Source organism: Podarcis erhardii (assembly GCF_964252035.2).
Source record: "Podarcis erhardii genome assembly, chromosome: 10".
In the NCBI taxonomy this organism is placed as follows: Eukaryota; Metazoa; Chordata; class Lepidosauria; order Squamata; family Lacertidae; genus Podarcis; species Podarcis erhardii.
The window spans coordinates 19,240,762-19,264,000 of record NC_138500.1 but is presented as its reverse complement, the minus strand read 5'-3'; the positions used below and the strand labels follow the sequence as shown (position 1 = coordinate 19,264,000).

The following is a 23,239-nucleotide window of genomic DNA, read 5'->3' as shown; positions in this document are numbered from 1 at the left end:
AGGAATTGTTTGTGTATTGTACTATGTGATAACGTTCTCTTGTCTTTTCTATTCCCCTTTTATTATTTCCTTTCCGTTATGATCAGGTATGCTATCAAGGACCTTCTGAATCATGCATTCTTCCAGGAAGAAACTGGTGTGCGGGTAGAGCTAGCAGAAGAAGATGATGGAGAGAAAATTGCCATCAAGCTCTGGTTACGAATTGAAGACATTAAAAAACTTAAGGGCAAATATAAGGATAATGAAGCGATAGAATTTTCTTTCGACTTGGAGAGAGATGTCCCAGAAGATGTAGCACAAGAAATGGTATGTCATATAGATATGACAGATATTCCCACTTCTGCACCTATTTTGGCAGATTCCAGAGACATGGAATTGAACCCTGTCGCTGATCTTTTTTCTTTCATGATTTTGCTCACCCCAGTGCAGCCCAATTAAACTTAATACAGTGGGAACAAATGGTGTCTTCTTGTTGTGATGTCTTTCTCAGACAAGCCAGAATTCCATAGCTGTCTGAAAAACAGTAGCTGGGGAAAGCAGTCACACAATGTAAGGGGCTGAACTCTGCCACCCTTCTAATTTGAGCATACCTACAGAGGTAGCTTTGACTTTCATTTCCCCTTGCTCCCCCAATAGTTCCCTTGCATGCACATATTTTCAATAATGGATGAATCCCATATTTTTCTTAAGTAAAGAATAATCAGTGCACTTAAGAGTTGCTCTGCTTCATGGGTAGCCCATGTGATACTCTTCAGATGTTGCTGAACATAAAACTTCCAAAAATCCTTGCATCAGGGATGATGGTAGTTGTAGTCCAGCAGCACCTGGGGGCACATCATTGGCTACCCCTGCTCTAGATTATGTAGATGCAGTGGGCATTTGTTGAAACTTGCCTTTATGATTTCCCAGAAGGGTTAATTTGGGGGATTAACTACTACCATCCAGCTGTCAGTTCAATGATATTTTAACACTTCTTTCAAAAAGTTATATACTTTAGGGCACTTTTACCACATAGAGAAACACATCTGTCTATCTGCTCACTTGCCATTATAATTTTAAGCTGGATACAGTACTTACATTTCTACCCTCCAAGGCATAAAACACCACCAGAATCAGTTTTTGCAACAAGCTTCTCTCCAATAAATTAGAAGGGTGCAAATGTTGCTAGGTCTCATTCCTTAGCCAATTCCAAACTAACGGTTGAGTACTTCTGAACAGAAGGTTGATGCAGCTGCTTTGACCTTGCAGCTGGGGTAGAAGACACTGTATCCATCTTTTCCTTTCAAGGTGATTGCACTGACTGCCATATAAATGGGAAGGCAGATGCACTTAGTAGTATATGTGCTATCCATTACTTCATGTGAAGATATTATTTGGTTTATGATAGGATCTTATAATCTTTTTGCCTTGACTTTTTCCCAATAGTGCTCTTTCAGAAGACATGCATGAGCTTGCAATAGTTTAACTACTGCAACATGTATTAGCTGGAAATGCTGCAGCATTGGAAAGCTAACCATCTTGGCGCCTTTGATGTATAATTATAGAAACTTTTATTTTGCTTTATCATTGTTTATCTGATGGCATGAATCATCCACTTTTCAGGTTGAGTCTGGGTATGTCTGTGAAGGGGATCACAAGACAATGGCCAAAGCTATAAAGGATAGAGTGTCCTTGATCAAGCGAAAGAGGGAGCAGCGTCAGTTGGTGAGAGAAGAACAGGAAAAAAGAAAGCAAGAAGAAGTCAGTCAGAAACAGCAGACAGAGCAGCAGTTACAAGCGGGCACTACCCAGCAAGGAACTAAACATGCTGCACCTGCCACTGGTGTCACTCCCATCCCTGCTGCTTCAGCTTCGGTTTCCACACAAGTAGAGCCCGAGGAGCCAGAAGCCGATCAACATCAACAGCTGCAGTATCACCAACCTAGCATTTCTGTATTGTGTAAGTACATGCATCTTCTGACCTGTATTTTTGGACAGTTAAGTCAATACATAAAGCCCGGTGTGACTGAAACATGTCACTATACAATAAACTAGTCACCATCCTCCTGGGTCATCCACAGGCATTTATGATTTAGATAAACGTAAGTGGTTAAGATAGATGGCTCCACTGCTCTCTTGGTAGACCTCATCATATCAGCTGCTCCTTGAACATCTGAACAAGCAAGACCACCTTTAAGAAGCATACTTGCACTGAGGCTGATGCAGACAGTTCCCCAACCCAAGCTGCCCTTGCAACAGATGCAACCCCCCTTCCCTGGGAGAAATTTTCTTTTGCTCAGAATGGGAAGTGAAGTCACATACACACACACACAGCATTCATCACTTTGCCTGCAGACTAAATGTACCTTGGACTGACTTTGTGTAGATGTGTGACTGGTCCACTAACAGTGTTTACTCCAAACACTGAAGCTTGAGAGTCCTTGTAGATCTGTGTCTTGTGAATCAGCAGGATGCAACTATCACAACAGCAGTATACAAAGAGTTTAAACCCGGGTACAGAATGAGGATCCTGATGTAGCTCCAGATTTTGAGCAGACTTTCATTCCAGCTCCCATAGGTGGCTGATGTTGATCTTGACCTGAAGGTACTGTTCTTGGAAGAATTGTATAATGAAGGTGAGGGTGCTGATGACTTGGCCATGGTTTTGCTGCAGCCTGATTTCCACTTTCGATGGCTTTGAAGACAGCTCTCCTGACTAAAAAAAGCCAGAATGAGAGTGGCTGCTATCTGGAGCTTTATCTACAAGCAGAGAACCTTGACTTAGCCATGCAAGCATCAGCCCTATTGCACCCTAACCTGCCCATCAGGTTTATGTTCCATGTCCTGTCTTCCCTCTTTCTTCTCCTTCAGAACAGAAACTCTCATTCAGGAGGAGGGGAAAGTACAGGAAATTCAAGTGTTGTGGGACTAACATGGGTAGTGATGGTGTTTCAGGCCACAGTGGTGCCCTCATGGTGGCATTGTGCTTGGTGGGGTGGGATAGGGTAAAGTGGCAGTGAAGACAGAAGAGCTCTGGGTTGGTGATGCTGGCATGCATGCTGACCTGTGGGACTGCTGCAACCAACTTAGAGATCCTCTAACCTTGCTGGACTATTGTAGCAAGTTCACATTGCTGCCATCAGAAAAACACCACTGCCACACCACCCTTCCATCATGTGCCATTACTATGTTCAGGCATAGTTGAAGAGCCAAGCCTGAGACTATGTGATGCCTGTTGGAAAGCTATGGGGAGAAGTACCATTGAACATAAGACAAAGGGCCAGACAAAGGGACTTGGGTCAATAAATAAACATGGTACAGCTTGAAAAGGATTATGTTAAGGCCACCAGGGAAATACTGAAGATCCCTACACGAATCACAAATAAAAGTTAATTGCAGAGGCATATGAGGAAGGGGAGTTTAAGGGACTCTACCAAACAGTGGTCACATCAATGTGCTCTTCTGATGCTGAATTCAAGAGAGCCATGCCACTGTCCTAGAGAGGCAAGTGACTTGGTAGAAATCCATAACAGACACACTAAATGAACAACTGGCAGCTCTGCAGCCACCTATCCAGTATTCTCACTGCCGGGATACATCCTACTGTACGTTAGCAGAATCACGCACAACCCTGATTGAACACAAATCTTCTCTGAGTCAATAGATCATCCAAGGAAGACGCAAGAGCTACTGTAGATGTATATGGACCAGCTACTGTTCATTGCTCATTGTACATTGCACATTGGCTATTGAAAGGATATTTGAGGTCAGGAGCACCACTGCCTTGTAAGACCAGCTGAACTTTGAAATGATAATGGCTATGAAGATATGGGCCTTTCTGAAAACAGAGGCAGTCTGCTATTTGGCACATAATGTGGAAGAATAGGATGGTCCTTTGGGATGTCTCATGAGATTTAAGAAATGGTATAGGAGGAAATGTGGTGTCGAGAAAAAAACTCATGTTGACCCTGTACAAATTGGTCCTTAATGGGAGCTCATTGCATATCAGCAGATCATAACATCTATGGGCTGTAAAATCTTCAGAGACGCAATATGTTCTTTTGATTCCTCTCCTATCTGTATTTTGGTCCCTAAAAGCCAAATGTTTCAACCGTGTTGTATTCCAGTCTATGGATGGATGCCAAGGGCATGTTCATAGAGATGGACATTGGTATGTTCAGCCAATGTCACAATATGGCCATAACATTCTATGTTGTGAAGCATTGAATCTGGACTTCTTGATAATCTCTTCACTTTTAACAAGAACAGATTTGTTGCCATTTTGGGACTAAAATGCAATCAGCATTATCTCTGTACTGTGGAAATAAAAGGTGTTATGGACAGGAGTTAGGGCTTCAGGTTTCTTGTACCTGTCCCTGCTGCCTTCCTGAGGCACAACTTCGTTACTGCCATTATCCTTGCTAACATACTCAATCTGAGCACAGTTTCTGTGATTTTGTGTTGTAGGATTTGGGGGAAGTAGGAGGCATGTACTAGTGCTGCTGAGTGCTGCTGTCTCTACCTTAATTTTGTATAAATTTAAATGAATTCACAAGCAGTTCTGGAACTTTGACTCAGCATGAGTTCATGAGCAATTTAAAACCCACTTCTTTATGGTCTTTACAGCTGATGGCACCGTTGATAGTGGACAAGGATCATCTGTCTTTACCGAATCATGTGTGAGCAGCCAACAGACAGCTTCTTATGGTTCCCAGCACGAACAGTCTATCCCAACAGTTCAACCCCCAGGATATGCAGCTCCTATTGGCCAGCCACAATCACAACAACCGGGAGGATATCAGACGTCTGGAGTGGTAAGGCCAAAGCCAAAGTAGTAGAGGGAATACTTGCTTGGAATTCCTTTATTTGTGTAGGCTTTTAAAAAAACTTGTAGTCTGAGGTTTGAATGGAAGTTCAGATATATTTTGTGTGGGTAAAACAACATACACAACAAAGTAAAAATCCTTTCTCTGATAGTTCTCCAGGCGAGAGAGAGGGTATCTCATAGAAAGGTATAAAGGCAGCAAAACTTGGGGTGGAAGCAGCAATAAAATTCCCTTTCACTTGCTGATTTTGCCTATAGAGGTATATGAAATTCTATTTAGCCTGCAATGCTTAGTGTGTGAGGAAGTTTATAATTGAAAAGTTATGATGAGCTTTATGAAACAGCTGAGTGTATTAAGAGAACATATTGTGCAAGATTTTAATTACAGCCACAGAAGGTAAGGATTCCTAACCATTATAGAATGCTGCATGCGGACACTGCAGTTTTAAATGATCCCACTTCTGTTTTGCCATTTATTTATAGCTTGCATTGAATTGCTCATGGGCACAATTACCTTTCCCACTTCATGCGTTCATTTGTGTTACCCTTTATTTGGTACCCTTTTCTGGTATGTTTTCAGAGCTGACCTTGGGGGTCTTCTAGAAAAACTCTTTTACTCAGATCTTTTTACAAACCTTGCTGCTTGTGTAAAGGCCAAAAAAAAAGTAACTGTTCCTCAAGTAATTTACCTATATCTAGAGGATGCAGCCTTTCTGGTTTGGTTATCTCTGTTATTATGATGATATATTTCTGTAAATTACATTGGCAAGAGCTATCGTAGAAGATAATTCCTCATTGGAGGAAAATTCTTGCCAGTTTTTACAAACAGAGCATCTTTCCATTCTGTTCAAATGCACATATGAAGTTTTGTGCCCTTTTAAACACATGATCAATCACAACTTTTAATACTTTTTTGAAAGTTTATTTGAGTTGAGTTCCATTGCTGCAGTTCAAGGACATGCCTTGGATCAATAACCCATTAAGCAATCTTCACATGCCTTGCTTCAAGGTTGAATAATCATGGCTAACACCAGGGGAATACACTAACAGTTCTTCTGAGCAGACCAGGTTTGGATGATGAATTGAAGACTTCCAGAAAAACTTCCATGCAGACTCTTCTGGAAGTTTCAGGTGTCAGTGCAGTTTCATTGGGAAGAAGACTTCAAAAAAGACCGATCATTTTGGTTTTCCCCAAGAAGCTCTGGGGGAAAAATACAGAAGCATGTTTGGGGGGGATGACGATCTGGCTGCTGGAGGAACTATTACATTTTAAAGCAGTAATTTAGGTGATAATTTGTTTACAATGAGAAAAATAAACCAATGACCTCTGGGGTATAGGCAGATTGCAGCAACTATCTTCTCTAATAAACTCCTCTCCTGGAAGATGGCCTAATTCTAATTTTAAGACAGCTGTCACAATTAAAGTATTGCCTTGTTCCACAGTTTATGCTATGGTTGATTCCTGTTGTCTTGCAGTCCTTGACTGAATAAATAACTTAAGGTGGCCAGTCAAATCCTGTATTTAGGAAGCCAGTTCACTTTAGAATGAAATCTGGTGTCAGCAAAAATACTTGAAGACAGTTACACTAAATTTGGAAAGAAGAAAAACATCTTTGCACACACCAAGTTGCCAATTTCAAACCAATGTTCAAACCAATGTTCATTCCCTTTAGACTTCTAGAGGCTTTCAGTTAGGAAATGTATCGGTGCTGGGAACAGCTTAAACACATTTTTTATGGAACCAGGGTGACGAGAACATATGTCTACTTCCTGCATATATATAAACTATTTGACAGAAGTAATGGAATTTGACAGTCAAAATAGAACCTGCAGTCCTCTGAGGTGCTTATAATCCTCTTTATTGTACATGATGTCACTGTCAAGTTCCTTCATACCCTGTTTGTTCTGATCAGCATTGGCCCTTTGTCATGAATGTGTCTCCCTTAGTTCTAGCTCATTAGCCATGTGGTTTGTGTTCACTTCTTTTTGTTTCCTTCCTTAGCCTCAACGTGGCTGTAGCATGTCGGTTTGTCCTTCCCCTCTTTCTTTCCCTCCGCTGTCCCAAATCCCTCCCAGTGCTCCTTCTACTCCACCATCAGTGTTATGTGCACCTCTTTCTCCTTCTTACCTTCGGACTGCCCCTGAGGAAACTTTTGGTGAAAAGCTTTCCAAAGCCTTGGAGAATGTCCTGCCCATGCACACCGCCTCTCCACGCAGCAAGCGGCGTTCCAGCCTGCCTTCCCTCTTTCTCCACCCTGTATGTCACTGTATGCCTCCTGGCACATTGCAGATAAGTCACCACTAAATACATCCTGGCGACATTCTTCAAATTAGATAAGAGACAAAATGGGGACTGTGTTATCCTGTGCTTCTGGAAAGTTGATTCTTCCTCCTCCTCCAAAACCTAAGAGTTAATGTGCCTGAAGTTTCAGGGAAAAGCTGAAGTGCAGCATGCAGTTTAAATGAAATCTGCAAATTATATGGATTAGTTCTGATCTGATTTATACACTTTGATTTTGGGGTTACAGTTAATAATTCTTCAAATCATATGTATATGTAGCTGGCTAGAACCATGCCAGTGCCATTGAAAACCATCATGGGGCATCTGTGAATGCTTGCTGCCATTTAACAGGGGGGAAAGTTTCCAGCTCTGACCATTATGGAGAAAAGGTTCTGGTGAGCAGGCAGTATAAATCAAAGACGCAAATTGCTAGAAGCCTAGTTCTTCTGTTCTGCTCTTAATTTTTGTCCTGTGCTGCTTCCTTGTATACTACATTTCTCCGTTCCTTGTTCTTACTTCCAGAACTGATGCCAAAACTAATGTGACGGTCACTGCTTCCACTTGGGGATAATTGATTTCCTATTAATTTATTCTTGCTTTGATTGAAGTGATAAGTCATTAGAGCAGGAGAGGAAGATAGAATCACTTTCTACAGAACAGAAAAACACATTGCCTTCTATTCACAGAGGGTGTAGGACTAATCCTCACTCTGTACTGTTAATTGTGTCATATAAGAGTTTGCTCCTGCTTTTCCAGAATATAAATCAAAACTTTGGTGCAGTGGGAGAGAGAGATAAATAGTAAGTGGCATATAAGGGTGAAGTGGCATATAAGCTTTATACAGGAGTGCTATAATTGATCCCATTGATATTTGCTACAATCTTTTGTGCATGAATTAGGAGATTAGAAATCTCCTTGGTGATGCACTAAAATGTTCAACACTTAATTGATGGTACACGTTTGAAAGGACAGTGAGTTTCTGAAGAAGTTAATTTTTTTGTTTCCCCCCAGATTCACAACAGAATCTTTTCCTTGAAAGGCAACTAATTTTGATAGGAAATAAAGGATGTGTTGAGAAATAACCATTTTCATTAAGGAAAGTTGTCCAAAGTTTTTTATATTGACAGAAGGAGATGGGTGGAAAAGCAGCTTCTAACAAAAGCAAATACTCATATAGACACTGATATCTGCCAAGGATGTATTTAATGGATATGTATAACCCTTCAAAGCATTTTACGTGTTGACCATGAACTAGGCGTAGCCATTCTATAAGGTTACTAAAGAGAGCTGCCTATTGAGCTGAACATGCTAATATGCTTCTATAACGTGTGAATTACTTGTCTTGTTCATGTCAATACAGCCTCAATCCATGGTGCATCCGTGTGGGGGAACCCCAACGTTCCCAGATTCCCAAGTATTTTTTCCAACCGTTCATGAACGGCCAGTGTCTTTCTCGCCACCACCCATCTGCCCTTCACGGGTGGCCATTTCTCAGCGACGCAAGAGCACTTCCATCCTTGAAGCCCAAACCTGCCACTTCCAGCCCTTGCTCAAGACTGGTCAGAGTTTTGTTCTCCCTGTTGGTAGTCCAGCCACTTGGACACCAGAGGGACTGGTGACAGTGAGCAGCACAGCTGGGGAGCATATGCAGGCTAACCCTGGTTTTGACTCGGCTCAAGGGTTGAGTGATTACAGATCTGGACAAGCGCCTTCAAAGGATGCTACAAGCATGTTGACTCAAGAATCAATGTATTTAGTGGGCATGCACTACCAGTCCCAGTTGCCAGAACACTATGATACAGTGCCCCAGAATCCCCAGGGGACTGAGCAACACTTACAGCAGGCTCCTGAACAGAGAAATTTGCAAGGCGGCCCCCCGCAGAGTTCTACTTTTGAATATCAAACTGGGCAGCCATTTCTGGCAAGACAAATTCAGAACTTGAGACTGGATTCTGGAATGAATCCACCATCACCATTGTCTAGTATGTCAGCACCACTGAGTGCAGATGCCACACAAATGAATTTTCACCCAGTATTTGTTCCACATTCTGCACCTGCCATACTCACTCACAGTGGGGACGGTCGAGCAAGTTGTGTGTTTGAGTTCCATGTTCAAGCACCCAGTGCAACTGCAGGAGACGGTGCTGTCCTCTCACAGCGCATTTATAGAAATCGTCGAGGCTCCACAGATTTTAACCAGGAGGAGTCCCCTCAGACAACCGTACAGCCTGGTCGTCTTCAGCCTGTAACGGAAGAGCAGTGCAGCTACCTAGGTTCCGAGTTCATGGTGCCTAGAGGCAGTTCTGTCTTACAGAGCTGGCCAGAAGGTAGCCCAGGATACTCCAGTGATTCATCACAGTTGACTTCCTCAGACACTGGTGACTTTCTTTCTCCTCCTCCCACTGGGGTATCTGCATCGTATGGTTCAGGCTTGCCTCTGCCTGCTGCCCAGCTGACTCAGAAGGCATTTCAGGATTCACAGATCATCTTCCACTTCCCACAGGGAACTTCATCTCAACAGGCTTTCTCGGCACTGGCTTCATCAGGACCATCTACACTCTATCCTCAGGTTACAGGAACAAATGTTTCCAAATTACTTCGTTTTTCGTAACCCCCCCGCGCAACTTCATAGTGCAAAACTCCTTGTATTCCTTATCCTGTTTCGACCTTTCCTTAATCTCCTCACATCCCTGCAAATTACTGCAGTATTTGAGATTAGAACAGTATGGTGTGGTTGTTGAAGCTTCTGTGGTCCTAGCTTACTAGGTCAGCCCTCATTGTGATCAGTATATGTCATATGTATTGATGGTTGTCAAAACCTTGTCGTGTGAGCCTGTTTAATATGGTAACAAGTGCTGGTCATTTAACAATGTTGAAAAAAATTATTTTTTACTTATCTGATGCTCACTTGGATGCTCAGGTAAGAGAAACACAGACTGTTTCACAGCCTGAAGATGTACTAGACTGGATGAAGTAATAACCGTTCTTTAAACACAAACCAAAGCAGTACCACTCTACATTCATACTGTGCCAAGTAGTGCCATCCTTTCTTAACACATGCACTTTCTTGGTCTTATTGTAGGTTAGAGACACTGTGTTGTACAGAACTGATTAGAGTTGGAGGTTTTTCTGTCTTATTGTTGCAGAGGTCAACAAGTGTCAATCTCTAGGTCAAACCACCCTCCTGCGTGATGTGTGTTTTCTAACTGCCAACCATAGAGGGGTATTCATAAGCAGTAATAGCAGGAAGGTGTGAGAGTTTGGCTTATTCTGTCCTCACCATAAATAGGTAAGGGGACTGTCCAGCAAAATTATTGGCTGACCAGTTGGTGTGGTCTATGAAATAGATTTTGTGAGTCTTCAAAGCATTGCAAAAATGCACAAACCTGTTTGATTTGTAGGACAGAGACAAGGACAGAGACAATGATAGTGTGCTCCAAGGAAGACTTTATTACTCTATTTACAACTCCCTGGGAAAACTTGGTGTAGCATTGAAGAAGGACTATTCTGCAGTCATAAAACTGCAATAGCCTGGTTCATACATTATGCTAAGCCATGGCTTGTTTAGCCAAAGCATGGTTTGCTTGAATATCCAACCTCTCCAGAGCAGACCACAAGGTGAAGCTATAGTGGTGGTTGACTTACAAACGGTGGCTTGTTTTCTTCTAGAGTTTGACATATCTAAATCCATCAGTCTTGCCTCACTTGTAAACTGTTGCCTTCAGCCCTCGATTGTCAATATGAGGACAATAAGCTGACCTTCTTTACAGGTTTCATGAGATAATGTATGTCCAGTGTTTTAGTAAAGCACCATGCAAGTATTTAGTGTCTTAGAAGTAAATGTTTTTTTCTGAAAACAAAACCTCACTTTTTACTGATAGCAGCATTTCAGTAACAGTAACAGTAGTGAAACTAGTGATGTGGAAGTTTTATTCCTTTACTCACTTTATATTGGTGACTTGTAACTTGTTGCTTTTTCTGGGTCCTAGTAGTCTTTTTTAGGAACAGTAGTCACATTTTTTGTGGGGGGGCGAACAGTTTTTATTACTGAGACACGGGAATGCTGTATTTACAAGTTCCTTTGTGGATTTCCTTGGAGAAATCAGCAGAAGTTGAGAAATGTTTCTGTGGTGAAACTTGAACATAAACAGGCTAAATAGATTCCACAGAAGCACTTAATTCAGATCCAAAACTTACAGGATGAACCTCACAAGCTAAGTGAATAGTATTTTCTCCCACCTCTCAAAATGACCCCACAGCTCTGTCCCATGTTTCCACCATACTACCAGCGTATATAGAACATGCTTGTTTGATAACAATCTGACACCATACGTTCTTATAGGTTTGACTTGGCTAAATGAACCCCTCGGCTACCTTTTTTCTTTCAAATTCTTTGTGTAATTGTCCAAATATTGTATACCTTATTCAACCTTGTCACTGCAACATTACAAGCTTTAGCTCTGATTTTTCCACTTTGTAAATACAATTTTCCATTATATACTGAGATAAAGCCCAGAATGTGGTATACATTTCAGTATGCTGCAAATGTATTTTTCAAAAATGATCATTGCCATTCCAGTTTGGGTTGTTGGCTTTTCTTTTCTTTACATCCATTCATGATTATTGTGCCTTGCTTACTTATTAAAACTGGAAGTTATTAGCTGGAAATCAAAATTCCAGGACAAGTCTTAGTTATGATGCTTATTAAGATGAATTAATATTGGCCTAGATTACATATTGTTTGTAAATGCAGATGTTTCATGGAGCTAAACCAAACTACAGCTCATTGTTTCCTCTTGTGCTAGCGTAGCCTGATGCAGATCTTTGACAAACTGCAGGAGGATGAGATTTGCATTGTAGAAATGCATCATGCAGAACTTAGACTTGCAACTTGTATTAGATGCTACAAAAAGAATGCATTGTAAAACAATGCATTGCAATGACAGTACTTTGTTTGAAGCGTCCATATTGAATGCTGTTCTAATTCACTGGGGATGTTTAACTACAGGCCAGTGTTGTTCAGGTGCTTATTTCAGTATAGAAGTTGGCAAAGAATCTGATTCTCTGTCTTTTTCCTTTAGGCGCAGATGAAAGGGCAGCCATCCTCAAATGCTTCATCAGTTGGCACATCATCCCAGCTAATGCAGCCAAGTCAACAGGTAATGATGAGCAACTGTTTTTCAAATATTTTTGTAGGTTGAGGATATTCAGTGCAGTTATTTTTTTGTAGTGCTTTCAGTGTTTGACTCGGTAGCAGGTTGGACTACTCTATGGCTCTCCAGTTGATGCTGGACTCCAGCTCCCATCACCATGAGCAAATACAGGCAATGGTCAGAGAAGATGGGAGTTGTAGTTCAACAACATCTAGAGGACAAGAAGTCAGCTACCTTGTTTCTAGGTAGGAAAGGTGGGTCATTGTTAAGTTAACATATACTAAAGTGAATTTTGTACATTTTTTTCTGATTCCTTTGAGGATTTGCTGTGGAATTTGTTTAAGATTTATATTTTTAAAATTTTACTTTTCTGCTTACAAGTTATAGGTGATTATCATTCCTTTGACTTAGCTTGATTTATTCTGTATGTTTTCCCCATAAATGTGCCCAAAATAATATTTGGTGAAAGTTTGTTAATGTGTTGAAAATAATTAACTGTAGAAATCAGTGTCATTTAACAGTTAGCTTTCATCTTGCATGAGACAATTTCATGTGGTGTTCCTATGTAACCTTTCTCAAAAAGCTTTGCTCTGCATGCTAACTTTTCTAGTATTAGTATTTGGCAAGGTATAGATAGAATGTTCCTGGTTCCAGTGAACTATGATTTCAAAGAGTAAAAACAAGCAGTGAACTTGAGCTGTATCTCCTCTAAGCTCTGAGGGCCTTCTAGCTGCTCCCTTACTGCAAGAAGTGAGGTCTTCTTGCTTGTGGCACCCATCCTGTGGAACTTCCTCCCGTCAGATATCAAACGGATAAATAAATATACGACCTTCCGTAGACACCTGAAGGCAGCCCTGTATCAGGAAACTTTTATTGTGTGGTGTTCCATTGTGTTTCTGTATATTCTGTTGGAAGCCACCAAGAGTCCAGAGAGCTGGGGCAAGCCAGTTAGATGGGCAGGGTACATTATTATTATTATTATTATTATTATTATTATTATTATTATTATTATTATCATCATCATCATCATCATCATCATCATCATCATCATCATTATTAATTCTTCCTATGTCTGGCTTCAGAACACACTGTTTACTGTGTTATTTGAACTGGGAAATGGTGTTTCAAGATCTCCCTATGAACTTAGATTATAAGACATGTTTGGTTTGGGTTTCCACAAGGCCTTAAATCACAGTTTTCTGGTTTGAGCTTCCTGTTTTTTTAAGCCAAGTTCCAATGAAAGGCTCAACTTCACCTTTGTCTGAGTGCCAGTTGTTGATTCCCTTCCCACCATGCCCATGCTTGTATAGTGTCACCTCCCCGCCCCCGACCTTTAAGTAAAGGTAAAGGTAAAGGGACCCCTGACCATTAGGTCCAGTCGTGGCCAACTCTGGGGTTGTGGTGCTCATCTTGCTTTATTGGCCGAGGTAGCTGACGTACAGCTTCCGGGTCATGTGGCCAGCATGACTAAGTCGCTTCTGGTGAACCAGAGTAGCGCACGGAAATGCCGTTTACCTTCCCACCGGAGCGGTACCTATTTATCTACTTGCACTTGATGTGCTTTCAAACTGCTAGGTTGGCAGGAGCAGGGACCGTTCAACGGGAGCTCACCCCGTCACAGGGATTCAAACTGCCGACCTTCTGATCAGCAAGTCCTAGGCTCTGTGGTTTAACCCACAGCACCACCCACGTCCCTTGACCTTTAAGTAGGCTGTGCTTATTTTCAGTTGTTTCTCAGGAAGTTTGTGCTAACTCTACTTCAGTACTGTTGAACATCTTAAAACAAAATATTATCATTAGAATACACACATACACAGCAGGAATTCAGATATACCCAAGACAAGATCAACTGCTGCAAAATATTTCCAGATAAAAGGTGTTTTTGTCCAGTGTAAATAATCTGCTGTTGTTTTTTCTTCTATGACAGAGCACCCAGCCTTCAGCCTCTTCACAACAGACTGGGCAATACCAACTTCAGCAGCCTTCAGTTTCCAGTGGAGCTGCTTCATCGCAGCCAGTTACACAGCAAGCACAAATAATGTCTGTGCCTCAGGTAGCAGCTGGGACACAGGTAAACTACAACTTGCTAGCTCCTGGAAGGCTTCTGTCTGGACTACCTGAATTGTTTGCAGCTAAGCCCCCTTCATTTATGTGACAAAACAGGGTGTATATATATATATATATCTAGTTGGAAATGTGTTGTCTGGAGGAGTACAATGAAAGTATTAGGATAAGGAAAATCAGTGTATTAAATGGGAAGACTTAACCCATCAACTTTTGTCATGGTCTAAAATGCAATGCCTGATTTTGAAAAAGTTAGAAAACCTGTGTGTTGTTTGAGAGTGCATGTGTGTGTGCATAGTTTTGGGGGTTTTTTAATCAGTGTAGGAGGGCAGTGGCTCAGTATCCCAACACTGAGTGCTCTTCAAGATGAGTCTCCTTTTTTCTCCACATCTCCCTCCTTCACTCTTTGCCCTAGAGGCCTTTTGGTGACTCCAGATTGGTCCTGTAGATGTATATACTTTTGAATCCCAGAATACTAAATGTTTGTGGCAATTTTGCTTAAGTTTCCTGAAAAATTTCCTGTTGCATTTCTTGCTCTGCTTTTTGGCACTAACAAGAGTATCTCTATATGTTGGTCGAGTGGCTTTTAATTCCCCCTGACCTCAGGCTCCTACACCCATATGAGGGGTTATTAGAGGTGTGTTCTATATAAACTGATGCCATGCTATAATAATAATAATATATTACTACTACTACTCCTATTATTATTATTATTATTACTACTACCCCACCCATCTGGCTGGGTGTCTTGACCTTGTTTCTCCATCCTGAAATTCTCCTTTGATAACAAGGATAATTTCTCCAAAATGTTAAAGATAGGCATCAAAAAAGGCCACCCAAAACTGCTAATTGGAAGTAACCCTCCCAGCCACTCTGTCAAATATGTTCCTTCCCTGCTCCTGTTAAGTGTGGTGTAAACATTTCTCCCCTTTTCTTGGACTAATGCAATTAAAAGCTTGCTTCCTGCAACCTTTCTCCTTAAAGGTCTATCTTTTTCTTTACCTCCCCAGCTTCCTGTTTCCCAGCCAGTGCCGATCATCCAAGGTGAAACACAGTTACCTATGGCAGTGCCTTCCCTTCCTCAGCCTTCAGTTGCCCCTGTCATGTCCATTGGCTCTCATTTTCTCCCCATGGGCCCGCCCTTACAGACTCCCCTTCACCCACAGTTCTCAGTTTCTCAGATGCCCATAGCAACACCTCATGTGTCAGTGGCTCAGCCTGGTTTCCCAACTCTACCCATCTCCATGGCATCTGGTGTTAGCCAGCCATTGCTCACTTTGGCCACATCTGCTGCAGCAGCTGCTATTCCTGTGGGTTCAACTGTTGTCCCTAGCCAGCTTCCAACTCTTCTGCAGCCCGTGGCGCAGCTGTCCGGCCAGGTTCTCCCACAGCTTCTACAGCCATCTGTTCAGCCCATGGGATTGCCAGCCACACTTGGACAAACTGCTGAAGTACCACTTCCACCTACAGATGCTGTGTACCAGGTATTGTGGCAGTCAAGAAAGAGTCCCTCTCTTCTGCTCCTCTGGTGCTTTAGAGTCCGCTAAGATGTCCTGAAAAGTTACTTGCAGTCTTTGGAAGGAGATGCCAAATGGTTTTTCAGTATACAAGGGAAATTCCTGATTTCAAACCAACTTTGATTAGTAATGGTATTTTGTTTTCGCATTGGTAGTTTTACTGAGGAATGAATCGTAGAATTATAGAATTGGAAGGCACCCTGAGGCTCACCTAGTCCAACCCCCTGCAATGCAGGAATATGCAGATGTCCCATATGGGGCTTGAACCTGCAACCTTGGTATTATCAATACCACACTCTAACCAACTGAGCTGGAAGAGTAATGTTGACTGACATGTAAATGAGTGTCAGATCACTGAAGGGCCACAGTTTCCCCACTCAAATACCAGTGCAGGGTGGGGAGCCTGTAGCTCTCCTGAAGTTGTTGGACTACATCAGCCCCAGCCAGCAGGGCCAACGAGGCATGATGGGAGTTGCAGTCAAGCAACATTTGGAAGCTACAGGTTCTCCATTCCACTACTACCTTATGCTTGAGTGTGATGAGGGCATCTAGCATCTAGGTGTTTCATCTCAGTTAATAGATTCAAGCTATGAAATTGCCAGGCTGCAGTGATAATTTGCTGGAGTGCTGGCCAGGCAGTTTTGACTGTCAGCTGGAGCACAGCATAAAAAGCTTAACAAGACTTAAATTGTGAAAGATGCGGAAGCACCATGATATACACATGGCAAGCAAACAAATTTCCAATGTTCCAATTTTAGGGAAACATATTGAACTTGTCTTCAGTAGACAGCATAACAAAAATAAATAACAAGTGAAACCTCTCTTTTTGTCTCTGGAAAGAGACTGGCAAGCAGGCATTAGAAGAGATGGAGCCCTGTTGCTCTGACTTGACTGGGGCCTGGTCATCTGACAGCTTCTTTGCAGACCTGGTAACTTGATGGAGCATTTATAGTTAACAGGACGGGGAGGACCTTTTTAGTACACAGGTTGCTTTAAGGTCCCTTTAGTTGTGTGGTGCACTGCTGTTCCAGAGTGCATGATGGCTTGGGATTTAACATTGACCCCAAGGCAAGTAGGCTTTGTTCCTTTTTAAAATAAGTTACCCTGGAAGTTGTGCAACAAATCTAAGGAGTTCATGGCAGGAGGGAGTTAAAAATCCTATGCAGCTTGCCTTGCTTTCCCCCCCTTCCTATCTGTTTCATACTGTTTCCCCCTGAATTACCCTAAATTACAATAACTTGGCTTCCTCATTTATCGCAGGGCTTCCCACCTCGGCTACCAGCACAATATACTGGAGACTCAAACATTGCTTCTTCTGTGGCCTCTGCTTGCCTCCCTTCTGCAGTACTATCCCCTCCCTTACCCACAGATGTACTGGCTCAGCCAGGCTATCTTGCCGCAATGGTACAGCCTTATGTGGAGCAGAATGTTTTAGTTTCTTTGGGCAGTCTAGGCGGACAGGTTCAAGTGCCACAGCCTGCTTCCTGTTTAGCACAGCAGGTCTCATCTTCAGCTTCCCAGCAGACAGCATTAGAGGTAAATGGACTATGCATGTTGCTGTGTGTGTGCATTCTAAAAACTGAGTTTCAGGGCATGAATTTTGAATTCACTTCCATTTGGGGTAGCAAGCTGAAAAATCATATGCTAATCGTCAAAATGAATTTCTCTTACAGCAGAATGTGATGCCAATGTGGAGACCTTGTTGCCCCTGGCTATGCTGTTGGGAAGTGAGTGGGCCTCCCAAGATGCAAAACACTTGCTAGCACTTCTCTTCTGGCTAGTAATGCCAATCATTGTATTGAAGACATGCTGTACTCAACAGTCACTGGAAAAAAATCTCTCCTCAAACGTGTTCCCTGCAGCCTTGCTGTAGCTGGGGGAGATTTGAATGGACTTTGCACTCTGCATTGGCTTCTCTGTTGCACATTCTGCTAGTAAGATTTCTGGTTGCATGGCAAGCTGTAGTGCCACCATCATGTAGTAAATAAAATGGTTGACTTTCACCAGGCAACTTGTTTCAAATTTGCACGAAAACCTCAATTGGGGTTAAAAATTTGAAATGTTTAGATGCTTTAAGATGTTCTAGAGAGAACAGTGTGCTTTTCAGCTTCTAGTTACCTAGATGGATGGACTGTGATGGGGCTGGAAAAAGAGCTCTTTAACAAGATGCATGAAGGGAATGCTTTATCTTTTGCAGAGTACTTCTGGAGTTACTCAGACAGCACCTGCAGAGACTCAACCACAAGTGCAGCAGCAGCAGCAGCCTTCGCAATCAACCCCATTGGTTTCCTCAATAGATAGGTAAATAGTAAATTATTGCATTTCAACTTGGATAGTTATCATTACAGACATGGTGCTTCTGTTAATCTGTTTCTGATTTGGGCGGACTCTTCGCATGTGAACTCTTAACATCTGCCCTTGACATCTAAGCTGGGGCATGGAACTTGTTTGACTCCAGTTCCATCATCCCTGACAATCAGCCATGCTGGCTGAGGCTGATGAGACCTCTGGAGGGTCACAGGTTACCCATCTCTAATTGTAGCTGATTACTCCTTTCCTGAATTACAGCAAGGCTGCTCAGACACTAGTTGTACCAGGCTCATAATGTCCTAACTTAACTATACCTTACCCGTTGCAGCACCCTATTAAAAATGGCCTGTGTCTTTCCTGTGAGTGACTCAAAAGGTGACTCTTTCTTAAAGCATGTAGCATAGTGATTCCCAAACTTTCCCCCCTACAGAAAATTGGTGAGGGTCTTGGTAAACTACTTAATTATTTTTATGCTTGTTATAGAAATTGTAATGTGCTGCGGTAGATGCTGTATGTTTTTTTAAAATTGCATTTAATTGCTTCTTGTACTTCTTATATATTGTACAGTCATATCTTGGGTTACAGACGCTTCAGGTTGCGCATTTTCGGGTTACGGACGCGTCGAAACCCGGTAGTACTAGAACGGGCTACATCCGGGTTTCAGCGCTTGTGCATGTGCAGAAGCACTAAATCGTGCTTTGCACATGCGCAGAAGCTCCAAATCACAACCATGCCTGCGCAGACGCGGTGCTGTGGGTTGCAGACATGCCTCCCACACAGATCACGTTCGCAACCCGAGCACCCACTGTATGTTATTGTAAGGCAACCCTCCATTTTTGCAGGGTTATGTTCTGAGTTGCTGCACACATCCCTTGCGGGTTTGGCTCAATGCACATGTGCGCAGTTGCACATATATTGAATGTGTGTAAAGGGGGGGGGGGTTGCATGTATTACAATTTGAAGTCTGTGGAATTAAAACTGTAATATAAAATATAATATAAGAAATAAAAGAAGCAATGAACATACAAGTAATAATCAATACATTATGAATGTTTAAGGCAATGAAAAGTACTGTTTCCCCGTTCAACCACAAATCCACAAACATGCTGTGGATCACCTGAATGAAGGCCACAGACTACTAGTGGTCCACAAGCCACAGTTTGGAAACTCCTGATGAAATATACAAGAGAGGCATTTAATGACTAATTAAAAAACACATTTGAGCCTCATTTCACTAGTGCAGATTTAATCATCTTTATCAGCATGTAGTGGTAGGATTTTCTAAAGAGCATTTTACTTACATTCCTTGATTTGCTGAGAGTGATACTCAGCATGGAAAGGAAGTGGGGGGGGGGGGATTACAGGTAAAAAATGGCTGATTTTTTCCCTGTCTGTTTTTCTGTAGTGCACATTCAGATGTTGCTTCAGGCTTAAGTGACTGCAATGAAAGTGTTCCAGCATCTAGTGGTAGACATGAAGGGAGGACTACGAAACGGCATTATCGGAAGTCAGTGCGCAGCCGCTCTCGGCATGAGAAGACTACACGTCCCAAACTGAGAATTCTTAATGTGAGTTTCTTTTGGTGATACTGCACTGTATAGTGCTGAATTATGGTTTAGTGTTACATCTGAATCAGTCCACTGTGTTTTAAAACCTCTGTTTTAGTGCATAGTTTATTAAAACTCTGTTTATTAGAGTACGCAAAAATCTTGGCCTTAAGTGCTCTCCCCTCCCATTGTCCTGCATGCAAGGGGAGGAGATTAGAAATGTTGCTTATTAGTTAACAGCAAACTATGATTTGCTCAAACCAGCATTATAAAGTATAGTTTGATCCAGGTTTGTAGGTAAGCTTTGGTTTGCTATTGAGTAGAATCTAAAGCTTCATATCTCACTTTGCATGCAGAGGAAGGGGAGGAGGGAGTGTGTGAGCCAAGGGCTTGTCTCTGCCCCTCTTCATAACAACAAACCAAGGTTTCTCATTATATCTGAATTCAGTCACTGTTCTAACCTCTTGACAAATTGTTCTCCTGTGCTGCTTTTTCTGTCCTAAATTCTTACATTGGGTTATACTATTGTGTTTCTCTGTGTTTGTTTGTTTTGCTTAAGATGGCATATATTGAGTTGTGCAACTATTGTGTCCCCATCAAGCTTCCACCATATTTTAAGATGGTGTATGTATGTGTGTGAGGGGGGACAGGGGGACAGGGGGGGAAGAGAATGGCTTTATTCACACAGCGCTAAGCCATGGTTCATTTAACAAACTATGAGCTGTCACATAGACAATCAGACTGTTGCTTGTTTTCCCCAAGTTCACCTCCTTCCAGCTGCTCTCATACCTTTCTAGCTTGGTGAGCTTCTGGGGTGGAGAGGCCAGACAAATCATGGTCAAGGAAGGTGGTTAGTTCACACATAACACAAAGCCATATTTAAAAGAAACCAAGGTTTGCAAGTCAGTAACAAATCATGGTTTCAGATCCTGGTTTGCTGGCACTAAATGTACCATAAGTATACTACTCGCCTGTGTTTAATAAACCATGGCTTCATGTTATGTGTGAACCAGACAACTCTGTCCCCTTGTAATATATGGAATTTCACTTTTATGGGAGAAGACTGAATTCAACCCCCCATGCCCCTGAATGCCTTGTTCAGTCCATTTATGGCTGTGGGGAAAATCCCTGGTGGTTCTTGATAATTTCATCTGTGTATTTTCCTGCCTCTATATTGCTCCCAGCCCATCTACAGCTATCATTCTCTTCCATTGTGTTTACTTCTCATCTTGAATAACAGAATTGTCTGTTCCAGGTTTCAAATAAAGGAGACCGTGTTGTGGAATGCCAGTTAGAAACTCACAATAGAAAAATGGTTACTTTCAAATTTGACTTGGATGGTGACAATCCAGAGGAAATAGCCTCTATCATGGTAAGCAGTTCAGATGGAAGCTTAATTCTGTGTTCAAATATTAGCTTCAGTACCTAATATTTAATTACTACTGAATTTGCTTTCTCCAAGCGCTTGTTTTTAGCACAGTTCTTGTTGTAATGTGTCTGCTGAGTTTGCCACAGTTTGCTGGTTAACGAATGTCTGAAGTTGCTGTATGTAGGCTAGTACTTGCTTAAATCAAACAGTTGAAGACATGAATCAACTTCTTTCTCAGAACTATCATTTCTTCGAGCAAACAATTGTCCAACTGTTCTGCACTCAAGGGCCATGATCCGGAAGGGGCAACTGGCTAGCCCAAAAGCAGAATGCATATTTTTATTTTGGGGGGAAATCAGACCTCTAATATTTGTTTCCATAACTACTGAATGTTTGGGAAATTATATACGAAGTATTTAGTCTATCAAGTAACATAATGGAAGGCCCCCAGTAAACTCCATGATTACTGAGAATATAGCTGTTCATCCTCTGTTTAGATTGGTTATCCCTCCCTCTTGTTATCACTGCAAGAGATGCAGTCACGTTTGCAGAAGACAGAAAGCAGCAGATTTGGCGAGTGTCTCTGTGACCAAAGCTGGGCATAGTTGAGTTCACTATCTCACCAGTTTATTTTTTTATTTCATAAAATTTTTACATCGCTTAATTGTAGAGAGAGAGAGAGAGAGAGAGAGAAATGCCTCAAAGTGATTTACAAAAAGTGTTCAAACTAGTACAGTACTTGTAGATTGGAAGGCTAGTTTTCCTTTTTAGGATAGGAGAGAAAGGGCAGCATCTGTAACTGCCATAGTGCTGCATAGTTTTCCATTTGGTGCGTCCGCCTGAACTGCTGCTGTTACTTGCTCAGGTGAGTGGAAGGTGACATGTCTGTACTTACCACAATTCAAAATTTCATGCAGGTGCAAAATGAATTCATCTTGGCAATGGAGAGAGATTCATTTGTAGAGCAGGTGCGTGACATCATAGAAAAGGCAGATGAAATGCTCAGTGAGGATGCAAGTGGGGAACCAGAAGGTGACCAGAGCATGGACAGTATGCATAACCAGGTAAGGGTTTATCTTACTGTCTGCACTCATGCCTTCTGCCACAAGGTCTATGCGTCTTTCTACTGCTCTTTCTTCCAACAAGCAGTCTTGGCAAAAGTTATCTATCAACTTGAGCTAAAGTCTTAATGATAAAGAAATTATGAAAGCCATGAAACAACTTCTCCTTGGCTGTGTAAGTGGAAGGGAGTTCACAAGCTCCAGAGTAGGTTTACCTAGAACTAAACCAGAATTTACCATTTCACCCAGACATGGCCATCAGTGTATTTAGTGGTCGAATGCTGGGATTATGCAGAAAAATAATCATTTCATTTGTTGCAGAAATTGGATGGAGACTTCAAACAGCCAGATCCTGTGTCTTCTATGCCACAAAGAATAGGTAAGGGCTATTGAATTCTCTTAACAATCTTCTATTGCTGGTTTGTATTCTAGGTGTAGTATAAGACAGTCATGGCATGATTCAGGACCGTGTGGTAGATTGTACATAGCTCAGTAGGAAATTGCACAACTGTAATCCTACATTTTTCTCTGTTACTTTAGGTGTTCCTCCTAACTCATTGACGCAGGTTGTCCATTCTGCTGGAAGACGGTTTATTGTCAGCCCTGTACCCGAAAGTAGGTTACGAGAACAGAGATTTTTCACTTCTATCCCATCAGAAAGTGAGCTGCTTGATATAGGTGAGTTAATCACCATTCCCAACACAGCCTGCTCTTACCACTAACAGAATGTGTGGATTTCAAGGAAACAGTTTTACGGGGCTTGTATCAATAATGAATTTATTATTTGTTTCTAAAGGCATGTCTCTCTCCATGTGTACCTACCTGTGTGTTGGGTTCTTCTTCAGAGGCCCTTCTCAGTGTCTCCAGCCAAATGAGCTGCAGCCGGTGGCTATGGGGGAGAGAATGTCCTTGCCTGGTGACCACTTTGGTGTCAGCACCAGGCGAATGCATTTTTTAAAAAATCAAAACATCCAGGTGGTTTCATTTGCTGTAGCTTTAACATGTTTTTATTTCATCTGACTCTTTTGTATTTTTTTATGTTGGGATTTTGAATGGTTTTATTGTTTATTGTGAGCTGCATTGAGAACTTTATTGTAGGGTGGCTTGTAAATATTGTAAATCAAAGATGGGGA

The 23,239-nt window shown here is 41.9% G+C and overlaps 1 protein-coding gene across 10 annotated transcripts in view; it reads left to right on the top strand.

Moving 5' to 3' along the window:
* The window catches only part of WNK1 (WNK lysine deficient protein kinase 1), a 110,696-nt gene that overhangs the window by 61,519 nt on the left and 25,938 nt on the right, over positions 1–23,239 (top strand). For 7 of the 10 annotated variants that reach the window (XM_081878771.1, XM_081878770.1, XM_081878767.1 and 4 more), the window contains exons 6-20: positions 87–306; positions 1,603–1,939; positions 4,606–4,793; positions 6,807–7,061; positions 8,446–9,654; positions 12,167–12,244; positions 14,166–14,309; positions 15,313–15,786; positions 17,080–17,355; positions 18,017–18,120; positions 19,535–19,697; positions 20,932–21,048; positions 21,963–22,109; positions 22,428–22,485; positions 22,647–22,784. In XM_081878771.1, the coding sequence (XP_081734897.1) occupies positions 87–306; positions 1,603–1,939; positions 4,606–4,793; positions 6,807–7,061; positions 8,446–9,654; positions 12,167–12,244; positions 14,166–14,309; positions 15,313–15,786; positions 17,080–17,355; positions 18,017–18,120; positions 19,535–19,697; positions 20,932–21,048; positions 21,963–22,109; positions 22,428–22,485; positions 22,647–22,784 (3,908 nt within the window). The remainder of the gene's footprint in view (positions 1–86; positions 307–1,602; positions 1,940–4,605; positions 4,794–6,806; positions 7,062–8,445; positions 9,655–12,166; positions 12,245–14,165; positions 14,310–15,312; positions 15,787–17,079; positions 17,356–18,016; positions 18,121–19,534; positions 19,698–20,931; positions 21,049–21,962; positions 22,110–22,427; positions 22,486–22,646; positions 22,785–23,239) is intronic. The other 3 variants (XM_081878774.1, XM_081878776.1, XM_081878768.1) reach the window with 3 other exon arrangements.